The 23,200-nt window shown below is 44.2% G+C and overlaps 1 protein-coding gene across 7 annotated transcripts in view; it reads left to right on the forward strand.

Moving 5' to 3' along the window:
- Nucleotides 1-19,762, forward strand: part of DARS2 (aspartyl-tRNA synthetase 2, mitochondrial) — a 34,639-nt gene extending 14,877 nt beyond the window's left edge. For 3 of the 7 annotated variants that reach the window (XM_050963211.1, XM_050963206.1, XM_050963207.1), the window contains 10 exons: nt 2,366-2,472; nt 4,333-4,402; nt 5,020-5,199; nt 6,256-6,363; nt 10,925-10,987; nt 12,607-12,759; nt 14,587-14,805; nt 15,952-16,062; nt 17,201-17,276; nt 18,769-19,762. In XM_050963211.1, coding sequence (XP_050819168.1) covers nt 2,366-2,472; nt 4,333-4,402; nt 5,020-5,199; nt 6,256-6,363; nt 10,925-10,987; nt 12,607-12,759; nt 14,587-14,805; nt 15,952-16,062; nt 17,201-17,276; nt 18,769-18,956 — 1,275 coding nt within the window. In that variant the 3' untranslated portion in view covers nt 18,957-19,762. The remainder of the gene's footprint in view (nt 1-2,365; nt 2,473-4,332; nt 4,403-5,019; nt 5,200-6,255; nt 6,364-10,924; nt 10,988-12,606; nt 12,760-14,586; nt 14,806-15,951; nt 16,063-17,200; nt 17,277-18,768) is intronic. The other 4 variants (XM_050963208.1, XM_050963210.1, XM_050963212.1 and 1 more) reach the window with 4 other exon arrangements.
- Nucleotides 19,763-23,200: the final 3,438 nt, after the last annotated feature.

Below are 23,200 nucleotides of genomic sequence, written 5' to 3' on the forward strand. Positions count from 1 at the left end.
TAGGCAAGCCACATCAGTGAATCGTATGAAAGAAATAGGAGGGACTAACTATTAAATTAGAAAATGAATATAATGGGTTTGTAAACATTTTCCTCTTCTCTTTGAGGGCTTTCTTTATATTTTCAGAGCCCAGTAATCAGCTGCTCCCATTTTAATCCATTGTTAACCTGCCAATCAAAGCTGAACCCCAGTCACTAGCCTTCTGCCAGAGGACAGGAATCTTTTCAGAGCCCCCTGATGCTACTCCTTAAGTGACAAGAAGGGTCAGTGTAGAAAACACCAGGCATTTCCTCCCTTTGAGGCTAACCAAACTGTGGCTGCCAGTCCCTGGTGACCTTTGGAATGTGACCTCAGAACTGAGATTCACACCCACATTGTACATATGCCAGTTCAAAGTCCTAAGTGCCCAGCCACCAGGGCTGGCCCCAGATTTCAGCAGTGATGATTAGAATAAAATTTTTCTTAGTTTTGCAAAAGACCTCAGCTCACCCATTTACAGCTACTGTTTGTAACATGTTCCTGCATCTGAGGTTAGGTCACCGAAGAAAACAGTGGCTGGACTTTTCACTTAGCTCTGTCTTGAGAGACAGGCAGCCTTTCAAGAGCCAAAAAAACCCGGCTTGTCAGCTCCCCCAGTATGCAGGGAAGGGTGTTCTCCCTGATGACGTAGATATGACGACAAGATAGTGATGCACCCAGCATTCCCCTCCCAGAGCCTGAATGCTGGGCCAGAGTGAGAGGGGATTTGCATGGTGATGTATGAATTTCCTGTGGGTAAGTCATTGTAACTGACATGCTGAGAGGACAGAAAGCCAAAGTTGCCGCAGAAGAACAAGCAACAGGAGGATATAAGGAGCTGTAAGGTACGTGGGGTGGGCAGTTGTTTTATCTCATCTCCTGTTGGTTGTTGTTTCTGCCACAACCTCCCACTCCATTGCCTAACTTACACCAAATTAAAATGAAACCTACACCATCATGTACATCACCTCTGAGATTAGTCCATCGTCACCTCAAAATATATTCACCTGTTAGGAAAGTTCAGAGACCTGAAGCTTTAGGCAGTTCTAATGGAAGAGATTTCTAGCTAGTAACCATGGTGCAGGCTATTTTGAAACAATAGGGGTGGGCGTGTGATATGGAGAGAGAACATGAGATCAATGGCCCCTCTGGTCCAGTATCCTCTCCCCAATAGTTACTAATGCCAGATGTCTCAGTGGAAGGGTCAGCCTCTAACAGAGAGTCCAAGCAGATGGGATGGATTTATAAAGAAAACAGGTGCAGATAGGGTAAAAGAAATAGAATGTATTAATCCTTCCCTGCACCTTGGAAAATGGGACCAAAACCCCACTAATACAATAAAGGTCACTGTGAAATACAGCATCAGGATCTTAGCCCACAGTAACATGGGAATATAGGACTGGAAAGGACCTCCTGGACCATCAAATCCAGTCCCTTACTATCACAGACAATGCTGTCATACAATCAATCCCATTCATAAATTTATCAAGCTTCATTTTAAAACTAGTTAGATTGTTTGCTCCCACTATTCTTATTGAAAGGCTGTTCCAGAACCTCACTCCTCTGATGATTAGAAACCTAACATGAAGTTCACCCACAAATTCTAAATCGGAGCTTCCCTGGCTGGCCACCATCTCCTGAGGCTTATAACTTCTAACCCATTTCATGTGCCTCAGGTTCCCATCTTTCCAGCAAGATTTGGCTAATCTGGCTTTTTGGTTGTTGGCAGCTACCAAGAGTAGCTTTTACATGGGCAGCTGCATTTGCCTATTTCTCCTTTTCTAGTTTTCTGGGGGAGGATAAAGAAAGGAAAAAATGCTGCAGCTATTAACAAAAAGAAGAAAGAAAACAAAGAACTTAACCCCTTTCACTCTCCATTCATGTTAAATCCACTCATAACACACAAAACAAGAGAACCCAGTACAGGAAAAAATAGCTAAGGGGAAAAAAACAGAGAGGTAGACCATCCTGTCCTATCCCCCTCACACACATCCTGCTGTTGCATAGTGCCCCTAATTCTTCAGTTCTGTACCCTGGGAGGAGATTTCATCCTAACTCCATCCAGCTGGTGAGGATCTTGTGCCCTATTATCACAAACTTTTGTAATTGGATCCTAATTAGCATAAAACCACTGGTGCTGTTCTTATCCATAGGGAGCCTGACAAAAAGCTCTTTGGAGTCCATGGAAAATCTTCCATTGACTTCTGCTGGCTTTTGGTCAGGTTCATAATTGTTTACTTTTCTTTTGAAACTTACTACGCTCTTTGCATCAATAAGATTCTATTGCAGGGTTCAAGATGGCAGTTGTACACCCATTAAAAAATGTCTCTCCCCTCTTCCGTACCAGGGTGCAAAGGAATTTGTGGTACCTTCCAGGGAGCCTGGAAAGTTTTACTGTCTGCCGCAGAGTCCTCAGCAATTTAAGCAGCTCCTGATGATTGGAGGTCTGGACAGGTGAGCGTTCCTTTGCCGCCTTTTCTCTGAAACATTAATGTCATGGGGTCTATTCTCTTTGACATGGGAGAAGTTAAAAATTCCCCCACAAACTGATTTCAGTCGGAGTTAGGCAACTAAATTAACCATTGAGGATCTCGCCCTTAGAGCTGTTTTTTTGTGTGGGTAGAATGGCCTTAAATGGATGAGGTAAATGACCTAAAGTGGGAGAAGCTTAGAAATTGTAAAGCATACACTGTGACTCTCAAAGCCAAGTAATGGATTTAGCCACATGACTCCCATTGAAATGAATGGGAGGTGTGTGGCTAAATCACATAGTTGCAGGTGTGAAATTTTCCATTTTAGTCTAATTCTGAACTAAAACTTGGGAGGAGACTTCTCAAGGAATGGAATGCTTGAAAGCAGAAAATGAAAGCATGGTGCAGCCCTCACCTGGGATTGACCAATATAACCAATTCTCATTGAGATAAAACTAGACTGTTGTGTGTGATTGAGACTTGGAAAAGACACAGTCCCAGCACACGAGTGCAATACCTTTTAACATGCCTGCTTCATGAAATAAAAGCAGGAAATGTCAGAGAGTGGTAGGGAAACATTCTAGAGGAACTTCTCTTCCCAGCAGCATCAGACAGTTGGGAGGACCATCCCATAAGAATTCCTCACATGCCATTGATGTGCTTGCATAGCCCAGTATAACATAGAAGAAGAGGAGGTTTGGCTGGGTTTTTTTGCCTAGAGTACTAGATGGCACTGGTGGAGTGCCACTGAGATGTTAGCCTCCTCCAAGAGGTCACTGCTGGAAGGTGGCTCATCCTGGTTGGTATCTACAGCATGAATCATCAGGAGAAATCATAGGACTGGAAAGGACCTTGAGAGGTGATCCTATCCAGTCCCCTGCACTCATGGCAGGACTACATAATGAAGTTTAGAATCATAGAAAATTAGTGTTGGAATAGACCTCAGGAGGTCATCTAGTCCAACCCCCTGCTCAAAGCAGGACCAACCCAACTAAATCATCCCAGCCAGGATTTATCAAGTCAGGCCTTAAAAACCTCTAAGGATGGAGATTCTACCATCTCCGTAGGTAACCCATTCCAGTGCTTCACCACCCTCCTAGTGAAATAGTGTTTCCTAATATCCAACCTAGACCTCCACCACTGCTACTTGAGACCAATGGTCCTTGTTCTGTCATCTGCCACCACTGATAATAGCCTAGCTCCATCCTCCTTGGAACCCTCCTTGAGGTAGTTGAAGGCTGCTATCAAATCCCCCCTCACTCTTCTTCTCTGCAAACTAAATAAGCCCAGTTCCCTCAGCCTCTCCTCATGTAATGTGACCCAGCCCCCTTATCATTTTTGTTGCCCTCCACTGGACTCTCTCCAATTTGTCCACATCCTATATATAGTGTGGGGCCAAAACTGAATGCAATACTCCCGATGTGACCTCGCCAGTGCCAAATAGAGGGGAATCATCACATCACATCACCTAGTAATGCAGCCCAATATGCCATTTTCCTTCTTGGCAACAGGGGCACACTGCTGACTCATATCCAGCTTCTCACTTATATCCACTGTAATCCTCAGGTCTTTTTCTGCAAAACTTTGCTTAGCCAGTTGGTCCCCTGCCTGTAGCAGTGAATGGGGTTCTTCTGTCCTAAGTGCAGAACTCTGCACTTGTCCTTGTTGAACCTCATCAGATTTCTTTTAGCCCAATCATCCAGTTTGTCTAGGTCACTCTGGACCCTATCCCTACCCTCCAGTGTATCCACCTCTCCCCCATCTTAGTTTCATCTGTGAACTTGCTGAGGATGGAATTCTGTAGCCACAATTTAATTTAGGGTGCCTTTAATTTCAATTGCAGGTACTTTCAGGTCGCCCGTTGCTATCGAGATGAAGGTTCAAAGCCAGATAGGCAGCCGGAATTCACTCAGGTAATGTATTCCCAAACAGACTCTTTAGCTGCTAAACTCTGGCAAGGTCTCAGGCCACTTAGGAGACCTCATACAGCATTGTTAGTAGCAAGTATTATTGATATAGCCCAGTGGTTCTCAACCTTTCCAGAGGACAGTACCCCTTTCAGGGATCTGATTTGTCTTGAGTACCCCCAGTTTTACCTCACTTTAAAACTACTTGCTTACAAAATCAGACATAAAAATACAAAAGTGTCACAGCACACTATTACTGAAAAATTGCTTACTTTCTTATTTTTACCATATTATTATAAAATAAATTGATTGGAATATAAGTATTCCAAGTCTTCTCCTTGTGCCCTGAATTCACTAATGGTCATTCGGCTTCTGAACAGGGAATTATTGCTGATACCATGGGCAGGATTCTCTGTGATGATGTATCTAACTATGTGAGGTTAGCCACATGACCTTTGTGTAAGGCAATTGTGGTATATGCAGTATATTGCATCTAATCCTCTTTATGATCACTTTATATACAAAGCCTTTGGGTCCCAAAAAGAGCTATAAGGGGGAACTAGAATGCAGTTTTCCTGGTGCCTGTAGCTAATGTGTAATGATCCTTTTGTTATGTCTTTAAGATCGATATTGAGATGTCATTTGTAGACCAAGCTGGGATCCAGAAACTCATTGAGGGCCTGCTCCAGTATTCCTGGCCTAATGAGAGAGGCCCTATTACCACCCCTTTCCCTTCCATGAGCTATGCTGAGGCATTGGCGGAGTATGGGACTGATAAGCCAGACACTCGCTTTGGTATGAAGGTGCGCTGTCTCCCATTGGAAACATCTATCCTTTCTCCTTCTCCTTTTCAGTGTTTCCTGTTCATCTCTGTTTACACTCCACTTCTCCACGTGGATGGAAGTGTGAGAGCGCCTTGGTGCCATAACGTCTACTGGTTCTGAAAGCCCTGCAATTGTAGCCGGCCCCTTATGTCACTGGAAGCTGTACTAATGGGGTATTAAGGCAGTGATGCAAGATGGATTTGGGATCTTCCAACCAATTTGTTCTCTTGGATGTCCTATCTTTCTCATTTATATCCTAACTAGGATACATTAACACCAAGGACATGCCTTGTAGGGTAGGAAGGATCGACAGTGCTGGGAACTGAAGTCCTCAAATCATCCATAGAGACCACAAGATTGGTGAGAAATCCAGACAATGTGTCTTGCTCCTGACCTGGCAGGACCAACTCAAGAGAGAGGCTAGTTCAATCTCCCCAGTCCAGTTCATTCCTTGGTCTCTCTGAGGTTCTTACCAGCTGTGATTTTGGTTCTTTCTTCAATAATTGTTATTGTGCAGAAAATAACTGTTCATAAATGTAATGGGGGAAGCAGTACTGAAAAATGTTGCACAACATTTTATACTTGCTGCTATGTGAAGATTTGAAAGGGCTGCATCATGGCTGATTTGAGCTGATGTTATCCCACTGTGGGTATGTGTTCTGGGGAACTTGGGCTGAGATCACCAAACTCATGTCTCATAGGAGCTCTCATCGATATTATCTACTGACACCCTTTGGCCACTGCTGACTAGAGGTACGTTTAGACTGGTCACCTAGAGGTGAAAGTCTTTGGATTCCATTAGCAATCCCCTAAACCATCCAGTCTCTCACTGAGTGTCGTATTTAAACTTTTTCTTCCTGAAGTCTGTGACTTCTAAACCACTGCTCCATTTGTTTATTTATAAATGCCCTGTGGTTTCTTGAAGCGTGGTTTGCTGTCCCGGGAGATCTTGCTGCAAATGGAGGACACAGGAACAGTTCCCCACTGCATGTTCCTGACATCTCTTCTCTTTTATGTGCTCTTTCTCTCTGTCAGATAATTGATGTCAGTGATGTGTTTAGGAATGTGGAAATCGGATTTGTGCAGAATGCTGTCAACAAGCCCCAAGGCACTGTCAAAGCCATTTGTATTCCTCAGGGAGCGGTGAGTGGTGTAGTTCTGTATTGTTAGTGGCACAGCACAATGTAAAGAAAGTAAATTTTTGAAATTAATAAGTTCTGTTGATTTAAGTTTATCCTTAATCACAATCCCACTGGCCCCTTTCTGGGGACATTGGCCTAGTCCCACCTTTGACTGATCAGTTGCCTCTCAGATGAGGTTGTGGTGTTAGGTCATCAGGTAATAGTGTGAAGGGCATCTGGAGCTGAGAGAGGCCAAGGGGAAAAGCCTCTGGGGACTGTAGCCTGCTTTGGTTAGAGGAGCAGTTTTTGTTTTGGGCTTGAATAATAAATTATGCCCAGAGGCAAGGGTCTGAAATAGACTTGGGCAAGCCATCACTCCTTCCTGGACTGGTGAGACAGACACACAGATAACAGCACCCTCCCATGTGGGCGTTTGTTACCTGGGTGAAGATCATTAATACGGTACCTCATAACAATACGGTCAAAGATCAAATCCAGGCTTGACTGTAAATCTAGAAGTAATTGTTACTTTCTCTTTTATTTATATATTTCTATATAAAAAAATTAATTGCAATTAATCACAGTTTTAATCGCACTGTTAAACAATAGAATACCAATTGAAATTTATTAAATATTTTTGGATGTTTTTCTACATTTGTTAATATATTGATTTCAGTTGCAACACAGATTACAAAGTGTACAGTGCTCACTTTATATTATTTTTTATTACAAATATTTGCCCTGTTAAAAAATGATAAACAAAAGAAATAGTATTTTTCAATTCACCTCATACAAATACTGTAGTGCGATCTTTTTATCATGAAGGTGCAACTTACAAATACAGATTTTTTTGTTTGTTACATAACTGAACTCAAAAACAAAACAATGTAAAACTTTAGAGCCTAGAAGTCCACTCAGTCCTTCTCCTTGTTCAGTCAATTGCGAAGACAAACAAGTATGTTTACATTTACAGGAGATAATACTGCCTGCTTCTTATTTACAAAGTCACCTGAAAGTGAGAACAGACATTCAAATGACACTTTTGTAGCTGGCATTGCAAGGTATTTATGTGCCAGATATGCTAAACATTTGTATGCCCCTTCATGCTTCCATGCCACCATTCCAGAGGACATGCTTCCATGCTGATGATGTTTGTTAAAAAATAATGTGTTAATTACTTAGTGACTGAACTCCTTGGGGTAGAATTGTATGTCTCCTGATCTGTTTTACCCGCATCTGCCATATATTTCATATTAAGCAGTTTCGGATGATGACCCCACCACATGTTGTTTGTTTTAAGAACACTTTCTCTGTAGATTTGGCAAAATGCAAAGAAAGTACCAATGTGAGATTTGTAATGATAGCTACAGTATTTGAACCAAGGTTTAAGAATCTGAAGTGCCTTCCAAAATCATACTTTCAGAAGTCTTAAAAGAGCAACACTCCAATGCAGAAACTACAGAACCCGAACCACCAAAAAAGAAAATCAATCCTCTGCAGGTGGCATCTGACTCAGATGATGTAAGTGAACATGCGTCTGTCCGCACTGCTTTGGATCGTTATCAAGCAGAATCCATCATCAGCATGAATGCATGTCCTGTGGAATGATGGTTGAAACATGAAGGGACATATGAATCTTTAGTGCATGTGACATGTAAATATCATCTTGTGACACTGGCTGCAACAGTGCCATGCGAATGCCTGTTCTCACTTTCAGGTGACATTGTAAACAAGAAGAGGGCAGCAAATTTCCTGCATATGTAAATAAACTAGTTTGTCTCAGCGAGTGGCTGAACAAAAAGTAGGACTGAGTGGACTTATAGGCACTAAAGTTTTACATTGTTCTGTTTTTGAATGCAATTTTTTTATATACATAATTCTATGTTTATAAGTTCAACTTTCATGATAAAGAGATTGCACTACAGTACTTGTATGAGGTGAATTGAAAAATGCTGTTTCTATTGTTTTTTACAGTGCAAATATTTGTAATAAAAATAAATATAAAGTGAGCACTGTACACTTTGTATTCTGTGTTGTAATTGAAATCAATGTATTTGAAAATGTAGAAAATATCCAAAAATATTTAAATAAATGGTATTCTATTATCATTTAACAGTGCGATTAATGTTTTTAATTGCTTGACAGGCCTTGTATATGTTGTGATTGCATCTACATAAACAGTCAAGTGAGTTAGTTAATTGGAGTGTCTTAACAATTCAGTAGCTATGGAAAGGGCGTTGTACAAATCTCTAAGGGAACCAGGCAGCCCTTGCCAATGGTTGCAGCCTGCAGGTATATTATCTACATTTTCTAATGGGCCACAGAGGCAAAGTCACGAAGGCCCTACATATAGTCATTAGCAGCACATCTAAAACAATTGAGTTTTACCCAAAGATGGCGTCAAAAGTCAAAAACGGGGCTGGACTGTTGGATCTGTCATGAGATAGGCACTGGCTATGTTTGAAGCTTGTTCTTGCCACCAGGCGGTGATATCCAAGTTAAGGGAATTGCCCAAACAGGATGGCTTGAGCGGAGATGGTGGCCTAGTGGATTCAACATCTCTTTAAACAGGGGTGGATGTGGCATGTCTTGCACTTTAAGGAGCAGATTCTGCAAGGTGACTTCTTGTCTGATGTCAGAAGAGGCAATGCTGGAAAGGACTGGCAACCAAGCCAGCTTGGTCGGTCTCATGGTACCTATTGTTATATGCATGGTTTCATTCAGCTGAGTGTCAACTAGTCCTGTGTTAGAAGAGCTGAGCAACAGCCTGCTGTAGAATAGCAAAAAGCAAGCCAAGAGTGTCTTAGTGTCTGCTCATTGGTTCTGCAGGTAGACCCAACTAGTTTGCTGATCAGGTTGTTCCTTGTCTTTGTTTTGGGTGATATCTTGGTGAGGTATTCCTTAAAGGTCAAGGTACAGTCCAGTGTACCTCAGTAATATATTAGTCCTGGGAGAATATTGTGCATGTGCATAACTGAGCTGCGCATATTTTAATTTTTTGCTCAGAAAAAAGCTGCCAAAATATTGCTGCAGTTCTTCCTTTTGTCCACCAGAGGGCGTTGTCTTGATAGAACACAGCAGCAGCTCCTGGCCAGCTAGGAAGGAGAAAGAGCCTGCCTTCTTCACAGCACCCATCAGGCTTTTCAGGAGAAAGGGGCTATAGAGAGACAGACAGTGTGGGGTGCTGGGGAGATCAGACAGGCTCATAAGGGCTAATGGGGAAGGACAGATTGGGGCAGGGGCTGAATGGGAGTGGAAGCACAGGGCCACATGGTGAAGGAGGAAGGGGTGCAGAGCTACATAGGGACAGAGGGTGGCTGAGTGGGGGCACAGAGACACGTGGGGACGGGGAGGTGCAGGGACACATGGGAATGGGGGAGTGGGTGTCTGAGTGGGGGTGGAGGGACACGTGGACAGGGGGTGCAAGAACACACAGGGATGCAGGAACACATGGGGACAGGGCCATACTTTCCCCACCCATACCCAACTGAATGTGAATGGCTTGGGGTCAGCCTGCGTCTGCATGGGGGACACTCCATAACAATCCCTCTCCGCCCCCTTCCCCCCCTAAAAAAACCCTATTCCATACTTTCCCCACCCATACCCAACAACCCTCCAAATTTACACCCAGGCTCCTACCCAGCAATATATTTCCCTCTCCCTCAGCTCCTCCATTACCCCTGACTCTCCCAAGCTTTTGCAGTGCTTCCGAGGGGTGTGGGAATATACAGTTCTATGTTGTAGTTTAAATGAATTATTACTCAGAGTTCTGTATTAGTATGCCTAGTAAGGAATCATTTGTCAAAAAACATTTCTTGAATCTTTTTTGTTGTCTGTGTTGTTACAGACATACTTGCTGTTGGGTATTTTGAAATAAATTACCAAAAATAATTGAAATTGGTGTGATTATATTGTGTTATTTTGACAAATACACAGAATTTTGCAGAATTTTAAAATACCGTGCCCAGAATTTTTAATTTTTTGGTGCAGAATTCCCCCAGGAGTTATGTATGGGCATGACTTTCAACTCCTAATAATGTAGGAGGAATTAGTATCTAACGGTTGATGCACTGTGAATCTTGAAATTATACCTGACTCTGTTTTGTAACACATGGGCTTGACAGTTGTGCAAGGGGTTTGCAGATTAGTAGTAGGGTTACCCCTCTTACAAAAATACAACAATATCAACTTTTATGTAGCACTTTTCATCCATAGATCTCAAAGCACTATCATATAAGTTTATCATGTGATAAAATGTATGTTGGGTACAAAGGGTGATAGATTCTGAATTATCTCTTTGCACTCTTGCTGCGCAGACTTTCCAGGGCTCTCCAGCCACAGTTTCTCACTAGTTATTGTTAGTTTGGCAGTGAAAGGTGCAAGTCTTTGGCATCCCTTTAGGTGGTGCTGTGGTGTGTCATTAAAAAAACAAAAATGTAATGGTGATCATGTCTCCCAAAAAAGTAATTCTGAAATCAAGGGCTTCATGCGTGAAAGTGGGCTCAGCCACTGGATTCAGTTTCTGACTTGACTTACAGCAGTTATAACTGTTTAATGTCTCTATTTTTTCCCCTTTTTTGCAGAGACATCTTCAAAATAAAGATTTTGAGGCTTTAAAGGAATCTGCAAAATCCCAGTTTAATCAGGTGAGGCACAAACACTTCTACACTGTAAAGAGTTTATCTGAAAGGGGCAGGTAAAATGCATAAAGTGTTGCTTGGAATTTGCAAGCACATACTAGATAGAAAAGTGAGTTAAGTTTTCCACCTTGTGTACAGTAACTCCTCACTTAACACCCTCCCACTTAAAGTTGTTTCGAAGTTACATCGCTGCTCCATTAGGGAATATACTCATTTAAAGTTGTGCAATGCTCCCTTATAATGTCATTTGGCTGACTTTACAAGGGAGCATTTCACAAGTTCCTCTTCTCTGCCTACTCCCTCCCTTCCAGCACTTCCTCCACCGCCAAATAGCTAAGCTGTTGGGTGGCGCTTAGGACTTTCTGGGAGGGAGGGAGCAAGCAGGGAAGCTGTCTCACCACCCCCACCACCTCCGGCAGGCAGGGCCACCCGGAACTTAGGGGCTTTAGGGCCCTGGGCTAAGGCGGTCCTGGGGCCCTGGAATGCAGCTGTAAAGCTCCTTTCGGAATGCAGCTCTGCGAGCATGGGCCAGAGGACTCAGGAGGAGCAGGGGCAGCTGTGTAGCCACCGGCCGGAGAGAAGCCACTTCTTTCCAGCTCCCTTTGAAGGGGAAAACACCTCTTCTCTCTGGCTGTGTGGCTGCCCCTGCCCCTGCTCCTCCTGAGTCCTCTGGCCCCGTGCTTGCAGGGCCGCATTCTGAAAGGGGCTTCAGAGCTGCAGGCCAGGGCCCTGAGGCCCCCTTAGCCCAGGGCCCTGCAGCCCCTAAAGCCCCTGCATTCTGGGTGGCCTTGCCAGGGTGCGGGGGGAAGAGGCGCTCCGAGAACTGCGACCATGGGGGTGGTGCCACGCTGCACAGAGCCACCTGCACACCCCCTGCACCAAACAGGAGCAGCCCCTGGTAAGTGCTCTGCACCTGCCCCAGCCCTGAGCCTCCTCCTGCACTCCCACCCTGAGCACTCTCCTGCACTCTAACTCCCTCCCAGACTCTGCACCCCACCCTGAGCGCCCTCTCGCACTCTGACTCACTCCCACACTCTGCACCCCCAACCCTGAGCCCCAGGGGTAAGCCAGGGACTCCTCCCAACCACAGTACAGTACTGTACTGTATATAATGGCTTTTGTCTGCCTCCCAAAAATTTCCTTGGAACCTAACCCCCCGCATTTACATTAAATCTTACAGGAAAATTGGATTAGTTTAACATTGTTTCACTTAAAGTTGCATTTTTCAGGAACATAAGTACAACATTAAGTGAGGAGTTACTGTACATATAATCACCTTGTTTTGAGAACTATTAATATAGGTGGTGGCAGCTTCTTGTCTGTTGAAGGTAAATAGCCAGGTAGCTGTCTGTATTGCACTGTGCACTGCATAATAGTTCTGTGTCTTCCTACAGTGCCCTCGAATATTCTAGTAAATGAGATGGTAAATTATGTTAGGTATTTTATAGGATATAATAACTTCAGGATATAGGAGGTTTTTAATAGTGCATCCTCTGCTTAGAGAGAAAGAGACAGTCTCTCAGCAACACAAAGACAAGGAAGAACCTGATCAGTTGTGTGGATGTTGTGTGGATGTACTGCAGGAACTGAATGTGCTTCATATCTGTGCCTCTCTTTTGCAATAGGAAGTTTTACACTTGATCATGAAGCCTGATGAGAGCTTGAAGTCTCCACTCAGGAAGTTTCTCAGTGAGGAGCAGCAGTCGGAACTCATCAAAGCACTGAAGGTCCAGGCAGATGATGTGGTGCTGCTGGCAGCTGGAGAGCATGAAAAAGTGGTAGGGAAAGCCCTGGCTGTCTGTGAGGACTGAACATCGCTGTCTGTTAATATTAATACCTAGCATATCTGTAATTCCTTCCACTTGAGGATCTCAGAGCATGCTGCAAAGATTAATGAATAAAGTCCCACAACCCCCTGTGAGAGAGGTGCTATGAACTCGTTTTCACAGATTGGAAGAGGAAGGCACTGAGAGATGAAGTGACTTGCCCCAAATCACACATCCAAAGCAGAGCTGGAAAGAAAACCTGGATAAATGTAATTGTGTTCTCTTCCAAGCAGCAAAAGCAGGTGACAAGGTGTATGGTTATGCTAAGGGTTTCCACTATCCAGAGTTGTGAGGCACAAGCCCAAAGAAAACAACCATTTTTCTCTCTAGCTCACTTTGTGAATTCAGGGTACCATGGCTAAAGAGAGCCCTCCCCCTACCTCATCCTTAGGAAGTTCTTTCCTCAAAGCAAGGATAGGATCTCTTATGGAAATGTGATTTTAAATGAGTGTCCGACTCTTGACAGAGACTAATGATCTCAGCTACAGCTCTGATGTAGGGATCATATAGTTAAACAGTCTGAATTTCCTCTGATCCTAACATGGGAATACAAAGTAAGTACACTTTGCAGCTAAGATCTTAATGCTTGTGTTAGTCAGCTGTAAGAAAGGTTTTACAAAAAAAAATACCAGTCAAGATGATGAAAACCATACTAATTCATGTTTAAAAGTCAGTTCTGATCCTAGAACCAGATTCTCAGCACATGCAAATCGATATAATGAAGATAGACTGGCTTACATCAGCAGAGGATCTGACCCTGATATGTATGTCAGGATACTCCCATTAAGTGTTATCTTTGAAAACTGTGCTTGCAATTCTTGCTGTTTAGGGAGGCAGTGTTGTATCTAGTTGTTAGAACCAGTAAGCTGTGAGTTAGTTTTGGATTCTGTTCATGGCTTTGCCATTAATGTGTTCTGGACTTTGTGTGAGCTTGCCCTGCCTCCAGGTCCGGCTCCAGGCACCAGTGAAGGAAGCAGGAGCCTGGGGCAGCCAATAGAAAGGGGCGGCAGTCTGTCCATTGTTGGGGCGGCACGTCCAGGTCGGCAGCGGGTCGTTCAGTGCCTCGCTTCCTTTTTGGCTACACTTCGGCTGAAGCTGAATCACCCCACTTCAGCCTTCGGCAGCAATTCAGCAGCCACTCAGTCGGGTTTTTCTTTTTTTTTTTTTCCTTCGACACTTGGGGCGGCAAAAAAGCTGGAGCTGGCCCTGCCTGCCTCTCTGTGCCTCCATTTCCTAATATGTAAAATGGGGATAATATGGCTGACTTAACTCATGAAAGTGTTGTGAGAAGTAAATAATGTTTGTGAAGTGCTTTGAGATCCGTGCATGAAAGATGCAATAGAGGGGCAGAGTGTCTTTTTTTTTTTTTTTTGCTGTGAATCACTGTGGTTGGCCAGGCGTTGCCCCCATGAGACTGGAGCATTTGGGAAAGATGAACTTTCCAGCTCCTGCTCAGCCTTACTTTGCAGAATCTAGAATCCTAAGGACTGGCATTAGCTACACAAATGCCTCTCCTGTTGTGATGTTGTCTTATAAAAAGACTGATGCCTTCTAAAGATGCTGCAACTAGTGCAAAAAATGCAGTGAAACTGACATGATGGTGTGTGTGTGTGCGTGTGTTTGTCTGAGATAATTTTCTACAGAGACAGGATCACACATACACCTGCCAGAGGGTATTATGAGACCCTCTCTAGAGCTCTCTGTTCGTGACATTAAACTCGACTTTATCTTTCTCTCTCTATTCCCCTTCCCTCCCTCCCTTCTCCGCCCTTTTTTCAGTGCTTGGTGTTAGGAAATATGCGCTTGGAGAGTGCGAACCTTCTGGAGTTGAGAGGCCTGGTGCTCCGTGATCCCACTGCTTTTCACTTCCTGTGGGTGGTGGATTTCCCACTATTTCTTCACAAAGAAGAAAACCCTGCAGAACTGGAATCTGCTCATCACCCCTTCACGGCCCCTCACCCCTCAGACACCAGCCTCCTCTATTCTGAGCCTGCAAAGGTGACTACGACCATGCCTTTCACTCTTGCTTAGTTTTTCATATTGACTTTCCTTGAAAAAGTGGGCGAGGTGCAACTTTAGCTGCTGTATTAAGGGACATTAACTATTGCAGAAAAATATGCATTCTACATATCTGTTGAGGAAAGGTGGATCCCAGGTTACCCAGAACTAGCAAATATTTAAGTGTGTCTCACCAGATAATTAACTAGCTTACTTCCTGAAGACTTATGGGAAACAATTGATTTAGAGTGAGGAGTTTCTCTGGAAGACAAAGCTGGGTCAGAACTCTTCCCTAGAAGTCTCTGAAGACGGGTGTTACATTCATCTGTAGAGCTGTAACGATTAGGCAGTTACTATCTGATGTGTTTCCACGTCAATCGTACAGTCTTGATCTTGAGCTCAGATGTAAGGGGTCATTTAACAGGAGCAACCTCAGGGTTTCAGTGCCCGGGGGCAGTAAGAGAGGGATTTGATTAATTGTCAGTACTGCCAGTCCCAGGAGATTTGGGGGAATAACAGCAACGTCTACAGAAAGGGTCTGTGGGGGGTTGTTTTGTTTTACAACTTTCCTAAGAGTCCAGTTGCAACAAGGACAGTGGTCACAACCAAGTCTCAGTGGGAGTTTGTTCAGTCTAAGAAGGACTTTCTGAGAGAGAAGCCCTGCATTTGGCTGGCTGAGTGTGTCACAGATCAGGATTGGTGTTGCATTGCCATGGCGGTGTGTGGTTCCCAGGACTGAAACAGCAAGAGGCAGAGCAGTATCACAAATGGGGCACTGGGAGAGCTACGAGTAGGGGAGAGGGGAGGCTTGCACAGCAACTACTTGCACACTGCCTGGGATTCCGCAGTGCTGATCCAAAGCCCACAGAAATGCATCTTTCTCTTGGCTTCAGTGGGCTTTGGATCAGGTCCCAGGCAGGCATCCCTCACTTGCCAAAGCATGAAATTTGGTTGGAAAGATTCCTCCTGGTAGTGATTTAAACATCCTGTTACACCCCTCCAAATATCAGAGAGTCCGTTGATAAAGCAAAATTGTAATGTGTCTTTTTTTCATCAGACCTTTGACAATCTGAAAGAATAATGATATGAGTACAGTGAACTGCACCCCAGGCCTGCTAATACACTTGTCTGTCTCCCATACTCCAGGCCCGTAGCCAGCACTATGATCTTGTGCTGAATGGCAGTGAAATTGGAGGCGGCTCGATCCGAATCCATAATGCAGAGCAGCAACGTTTTGTTCTTGAGACAGTGCTGAAGGTAACAGCCTGCAAAAGTTTCCCATGTCCTCTCGGAATTTTTAAATTTAAATAGACACATTTAAAACCTCAAACGAGTTTGCAAATGGTGCAATTACTGGTTATAGAAATCCAGCCGAATTAGGTTTACTAACAACAATGCTGTGCCAGTAGGAGCATCTCATTGACACACAGATGATCTACTTGGGAGGACACTAAAGGGACACTGCAAAGTAAAAAATTATAGCACCCAATCCCGCAAACATTTATGCACCTGTTTACTTACGTGAGTGTTCCCATTGATATGATACACTGGCTTATTCCTCTGTTGAGATTGATATCTCTCACTCCTCTCATGCTTTTGGGAGTCATGTATGTAAATTTCTTCCCTCCTAGCTCCCTGAGAAAGGTGATGCTCGCAATATCTATCTCTTATATAGTGTTTTTCATCTTTAGATCTTAAAGTACTTTACAAATGCGAGCAGTATGATTTTTTACAGATGGAGAAACTGAGGCACAGAGCTATGAAGTGACTTGTCCAAGGTCACCCAGCAGGTCATTGGCAAAGCTGGGAATACAAGCTAGGTTTCCCAAGTCTCAGTCCAGTGCTCTATCCACTAGACAACACTGTCTCCCAAATCTAGATAGGACTGGAGGTGGAATACCAGTTCTGTCTTCTGTGAAGAGTCAGAAAAGGACCATAACTCATACAAGAGGTGAAGAATCATGTGTGTCTATAGTACCAAAAAACCCTGTGCTACTGGGTTGCTGAATCCTGCTTTATCTAATTCCTGGTGTCTCACTAAGGAAGTTGAGAGCTTTTCCAAAGAACCATTTATTGTATCTAAAACTTCAAGCAAATAGTTACTGGCTTTGGATACAAAATATAACTTCTAAGTAGCGTTGCCTTCTGAAATAGTTTCACATATATTACTGGATAATAGCTGGTTTGCTTAGGACAAGTTACTTTAGGTGGTAGAGCTTCTTTGTTAGCCATCATGACAGTGATATTGATGGGGAGCAGGGAAGGACGCCAAGTGACCACCACTGTGGTAATACAGGTAATGAAATGTGACTCCCAGCCCCAAGGAGTGGATGACTCAGCCTCCACTCCAAATCCAATACAAGCATTTTGTTGCGTTTTGTGTGTAATGTTCCAGGAGGATCCTGAGCTGCTTTCCCACCTGCTTGAAGCTTTGAAGTGTGGAGCGCCCCCTCATGGAGGAATCGCTTTAGGTAGGTGCACTGTAGCTCTCCCTGTGATTTTTCACTGGCATATCAGGACTCTAATCATAGCAACAAACTAAATATCAAGAAAAGGGGCTTGTGCCTGTTAGCAAAAACCCTTTCCCCTTCTGAGCAGGACTGCAGTGGTGGCCTCACTGTTCGTGCTCACCTTGTCTCCCCTCTTCAGATCCTGCATTACTGTCTCTCTTCATTCTGCCTAGAGCATGCAGAGAGGAACATCCCAGGCAGCACTTAACCTGACAACATCAAAGGGGCACACACAGTGCTCACATAACGGTAGCGAGTGTGAGGGAGGAGACAGGTTCCCATAGTATTGTGTTTTCAGTTCTTACGTGCAGACTTGATTGCAGGCATCTGGGTCCTGAGAACAGTCCTTGTCTGAGCCCTAGAGATGGCCTCCCTCATAGAAATTAAGTCATATCTTGTCACTTGGCCACTGCAGGATTGTTTCCCTTCAGTGCATATCCTAGTGTTTATATCCAACCTAGTCCTAAATGTCCCAAGCAGCAGGTCACCTACCCCTTCCCAAAGGAAACTATTCTACAGCTGAAAGATCTCACCGCTACAGAACTTTAACCCATCAGTACTTTTCTTAATTTCATCCCATTGGTCCAGATATCTGTAGATTAAGATGCCTTTCCCCAGTCACAGCTCCTACTTGGTTGTTGCTGAACCCTGCTAGTGCATATTTCACTCTTCAAGTGCATTGCTAAAAGCTTTTGTAAAACTTTAAAGCAGGTTTTAAATCTCCAAACAAGGTAAGGAGTGTGTAGTTGATGTGTTAATACAAGTGCTATGATGTGAGAAAGCTACTTGGAAATCTGAGCTGCTTGCTTCCTGCTTTCTCTGGAGGTGCTTGTGATGTCACTCATTCTGGCAGAAAAAATTGGATGCCTGCATCTGAGATTGCTCAGGGCCATAAGGACGTGGTAATCCATCTCAGAAGTAGTCAGACGCTAGTGCTATTTACACAGCTTTACAGCAATGGCCATGTATTGTTTTCCTCTCAGAGTTTTGCGCGTTTAGGCTATAGTTTGTAAACTAAGATTTGCATTTCACCTTTAGTCTTCCCATATGACTCAATCCCCTCCAATCATTTGCTTGCTCTTGTTCTTCCCTGACAGCTAAACCCTTGTTTATTTACATCTGTTAAGGTGCTGTGTTCTAAATGTAGTCTCAGCAAAGCCCTAGTAAGCAACTGCCACCTTCCTGGTCTATGGTGTGATGTTTCTGCCTTTGCTCTGCAACACCGCACTGCACACTCTTATTTAATTTGCTATTCACTGTCAGCCCTAGGCCATTTTATCATGATCTCCTATCCATTCAGTCTCAGTTTCTGATTATTTTTCCCCAAATGTGCTACCTTCTCCCGGTTTCCAGTAATGTTGTTTCCTACCTCGCATAATGTTTTATCGATTCAGAGGGAAGTAATGTGGGGCTGTAACACAAATATTTTATCTAATTTGGTGTCTGCTTCTAGGACTTGACAGACTGATCTGTCTTGTGGCTGGAGCTCCAAGTATTCGAGATGTCATTGCATTCCCCAAATCCTTCAAGGGACGGGACCTTATGAGCAACGCTCCAGATTACATCACCCCTGAGGAGCTAGAGCCATACCACATCCAGGTTGCATGGCCTGCTGCAGAAGCAGAGGCAAACAAGAACTGACTCAAAGCAGGTGATTGTAGCTGATCCTACAATTGGCATTGTTTCCACTCTGCCTTCTAAGGGCAGAAAAGATCAGCTGATGTAGGGCATATACTATGGATCATACCATTGAACTTACAAAAGATAATAGTGACTACTTCCCTTTGGGAGGGAGGGAGGGAAGGATGAATTGAAGAGCAACGGAAAAAACACGGGTTGCTTTTCTCTCTCTAACATAGTACAGAGGGGAAGGTTGGGACCACTGGCATGGGGTGTGGTGGTGGGTTTGGCAATTTTTTTCGTTTTAATATGTACCTAGTGGAGTATAGAAAAGATTACATTTTAGCTTCTTTTTCAGGTCACCTGTGTCATGAGAATCACGAAATCATGGTTAGCTGAGAACTAGACTTTCCTGTTAGAACAGAGCTATTCTGGGCTGAGAACCACATACAGCCTATGGAGAGCCCTAAACATGGCCTGGGCTGTCCTCTTCCTGTATCTACAGGATGAGGATAAAACAGATCAACTACAGCTTACTGCTGGTGAACTCAACGATGACCAGTATCTGTTCACTTACTGAGGAGCAGTATAAGCACACACATAGATTGTGCATTGATCTTTTTAAAAATCATGTACACATGTGAGTATGTGCAGCCCTGGAGATCTTGGCAAGTTACAAACGCTCTTAGGTCTTGCAGTTTTGGTTGTCCTTGTAATACCACCAAATGGAAAGTAGATTTGTGTTGGGGCCTGTGGTCCTGGTGCTTTTAGGAGATTTATCTTTCTAACATTTTATGTTTGTAAATAAAGCTCAGTCCAGGAAACAAGGTTTTTAGTCTTTAACGGAACATTGCTTTGAATAGGGCTTTTCTCTTTAACATCAAGAAACAGATTGAAAAGAACACCTACAGTGGAATTTACTTACAGATGAGTCCAGGGGACTGGGGGGGCAGGCAAGAAAAGCTTTGATCATGGAGAACATTTGACAACTCCAGATTCATTCCACCTCTCTCTACAGAGATTCTGCTCTAGTTATGATAAAGCTGCATGTGGCTCCTTGAATGCTGTCAGACATCCATTGTCACTCCCACTGCCACTAATGCAGCCAGTCACTGTAGAAGTTCCTGTGTATTGTACAGGAGTGCAAGCTCAGGCAGCAGCCTGCCCACCCAAACCTTTCTGCTCTGCTTCCATGCTTCTCAGCTGAAAGAGCAAATCAGGCCCCACCAAAGGAACCACCTGTAGACATCCTCTCTCTGGAGCATGTAAGGTCAAGTGAATGGAAAGGGAACAGCAAAAAGATAAGGATTGGCTGAAAAGGCTAGAAAAGTGGACCAGCAAAACAGAATGGAGCAACTGTGCCATGATTTGGTGCAGTAGGACATGGCAGGTGGGCCTTCCACATGAGTGGAGGGAGGCTTTCCCAGGTGTCTGACTGGTGGGTCTCCCTAACATGCTCAAGGTCTAACTAATCACCATATTTGGGGTCAGGAAGGAATTTTCCTCTGACTCAGATTGTCAGAGACCTTGGGGGTGTTTTTTCTCCCTCTGCAGTATGGGGCATGGGTCACTTGCTGGTTTGAACTAGAGTAAATGGTGGATTCTCTGTCATTTGAAGTCTTTAAACCATGGTTTTAGGACTTCAGTAACTCAGCCAGAGGTTATGGATCTATTACAGGAGTAAGTGGGTGAAGTTCTGTAGCCTGCAATGAGCAGGAGGTCAGACTAGAAGATCACGATAGTCCCTTCTGGTCTTAAAGTCTGAGTTCAGAATGAAGCTGGGAATTCCCAAGCTAAACTGGAGATTCAGTGGGTAGTGTTCTTTCATCTGAACCAGTGCCTTCAGCTTGGAGATGCCTTCTTTCAGGTGAGATGTAGCTGAGATTCTGACCATCTGCAATCATTCCTAGCTGTCTTCTTCCTAATTTGCTTGAGTGCGTGTGTGCCCTTTTAGCAAAAACCCAGCTTGCTGATTAGCAGTTGCTATATTGCCATGTCAGTAAGATATCTTCCATTTTTTATTCAGTGTTACTATAGCCATGTTGGTACCAGGATATTAGGGAGACAATGTGGGTAAGGTAATATCTTTCATTGGACCAATTGGAGAGCGAAACAAGCTTTTGAGCTTACACATAGCTCTTTTGACCAGGATGTCTCAGGCAGAAGCAGCTCTGTCCTGCTCTCCACCCAGCTGCCAGGGAAAGTGGCCAAACGTGTGGGAGGAGGCACAGGGAGAGGACAGAGCCCCTCCTCCCCCGCAAGTAACGTGGGATGGAGATAGGACGACCAGACAGCAAGTGTGAAAAATCGGGACGGGGGTGGGGGATAATAGGAGCCAATATAAGAAAAAGACCCAAAAATCGGACTGTCCCTATAAAATCAGGACATCTCATCACCCTAGGTGGAGAAAGCGTGGTGGCCCCAAGCTGGCCGCAAGGCAGGGGATGGTCACTGGGCAGAGAAGACATGGGGTAGTCATGTGTCCTCCCCTTTAGATTGTGCCCCCACTAGTATGGGGAGGCACCCGTCTATGCTGGAAGGTGGCCTTTCTGGTAGCCATTATTTCTGCTATAAAGGTCTCCAAGATCCAAGCTCTTACTTCTGAACCATTATACACTGTCTTCAAGGACCAGGTTCAGGTGCAACTGCACCCAGCCTTCCTACCAAAGGTGGTTTCACAGTTCCATAGTAACCACTATGTCTTTCTGCCAGTCTTCTATCCAAAACCACATGCTAACAAGGAGGAACCAAAGACTCCCCTTGCTGGATGTTAAGCATGCACTAGCCTTTTACATAGAAAGGACTAAATCCTTTCAGAAATGCACTCAGCTCTTTGTAGCCATTGTAGACAGAATGAAAGGACTTCCAGTCTCAACCCAGAGAATTTTATCATGGGTCGTGTCCTGTATCACACATCCTGTGACCTAGTGAAAGTCTTGGCTTCTCTGCTAACAGCCCATTCTACAGGGGCTCAAGTATCGGCGGTGGCAACCCTGGCTCAGGTTCCAATTTATGACATTTATAAGCGGCAGCGTGGTGGTCAGTCCACGCTTTCGTGTCCCACCGCCATCACCCAGCCACGCAAGAGACTATTCGGGTTTCGGCTGAGCAGCGTTACAATCAGTATGCCAATGAACTCCGAACTCTCCACCTGCACAACTGCTTGGGAGTCTCCTACATTTGAATGGACATGAGCAGGCACACGAAGAATTAAAAGCGGTTAGTAACCTCCCGTAACTGTTATTCTTTGAGATGTGTTGCTCATGTGCATTCCAAAACCCACCCTGCCTGCCCCTCTGTCAGAGTTAGCCAGCAAGAAGGAACTGAGAGGATAGTGGGTCAGCAGGGCCCTTTATACCAACTCTATGAGGGTGCAACTCCAGGGGGCACCAGAGACAACCCAATGGATATAATTGAGGGAAAACTTTCCTGCGGCAGTGCTCGGGATGAGCACACACACCTACATTGGAATGGACAGGAGCAGCACATCTCAAAGAACAAGTTACGGAAGGTTAGTAACCGTTTTTTTGTCAGCATCTCTTGCTTTTTGAAAATACCATTTAGTCTGCACGTGCCAATTTAAATTGGAAAGCAAAAGGTGTTGTGTGTATGTGTATATAATTTAGATACTATTAAATAGATTTATAAAACAATAATCTGAGTGTCTAAAGATTTTACAAAGTATCAGAGGGGTAGCCGTGTTAGTCTGTATCCACAAAAGCAACAAGGAGGCTGGTGGCAGCTTCACTCCATGCATCTGAAGAAGTGGTTTTTTACCCACGAACGCTTATGCTCAAATAAATCTGTTAGTCTTTAAGGTGCCACCGGACTCCTCGCTGATTTTACAGACACGCACTTCACCTCTTCTCACTCCCGCCCAGCTGCGGCTGTGTCCTTTTCATGCATGTGAAAAACAAAACGATGAGAAAACAACATCTCTGGAGAACAGTGGTGGTTGTTGTCTGTGCCGTAGCCCCTAAGTTAAGCACAGTTGCTCTTTGTTGGGAATAGGAATGTCAGCTGAGCATGTTGTGGATAGGGATTTGTTTTGTGTTTCTTTGCTTTAGAAAGGATGGGAATTCACAACTGGTTGCGTTTCTCCTAGAATTTCCCACTCCATTTTAAAGGCAACATCTGTCTGTGCTGGTTGTGACACTAGATTTATATCAGCTGCTACCACTGGCCAATATTGAGGTGGACCAGTGGAAGGTTGCTGTAGTTCTTTCATGGGTTTTATATACCCTAGAGAACATCCTGCATACAGA

This window comes from Gopherus flavomarginatus, chromosome 7, assembly GCF_025201925.1.
Source record: "Gopherus flavomarginatus isolate rGopFla2 chromosome 7, rGopFla2.mat.asm, whole genome shotgun sequence".
Lineage (NCBI taxonomy): Eukaryota > Metazoa > Chordata > Testudines > Testudinidae > Gopherus > Gopherus flavomarginatus.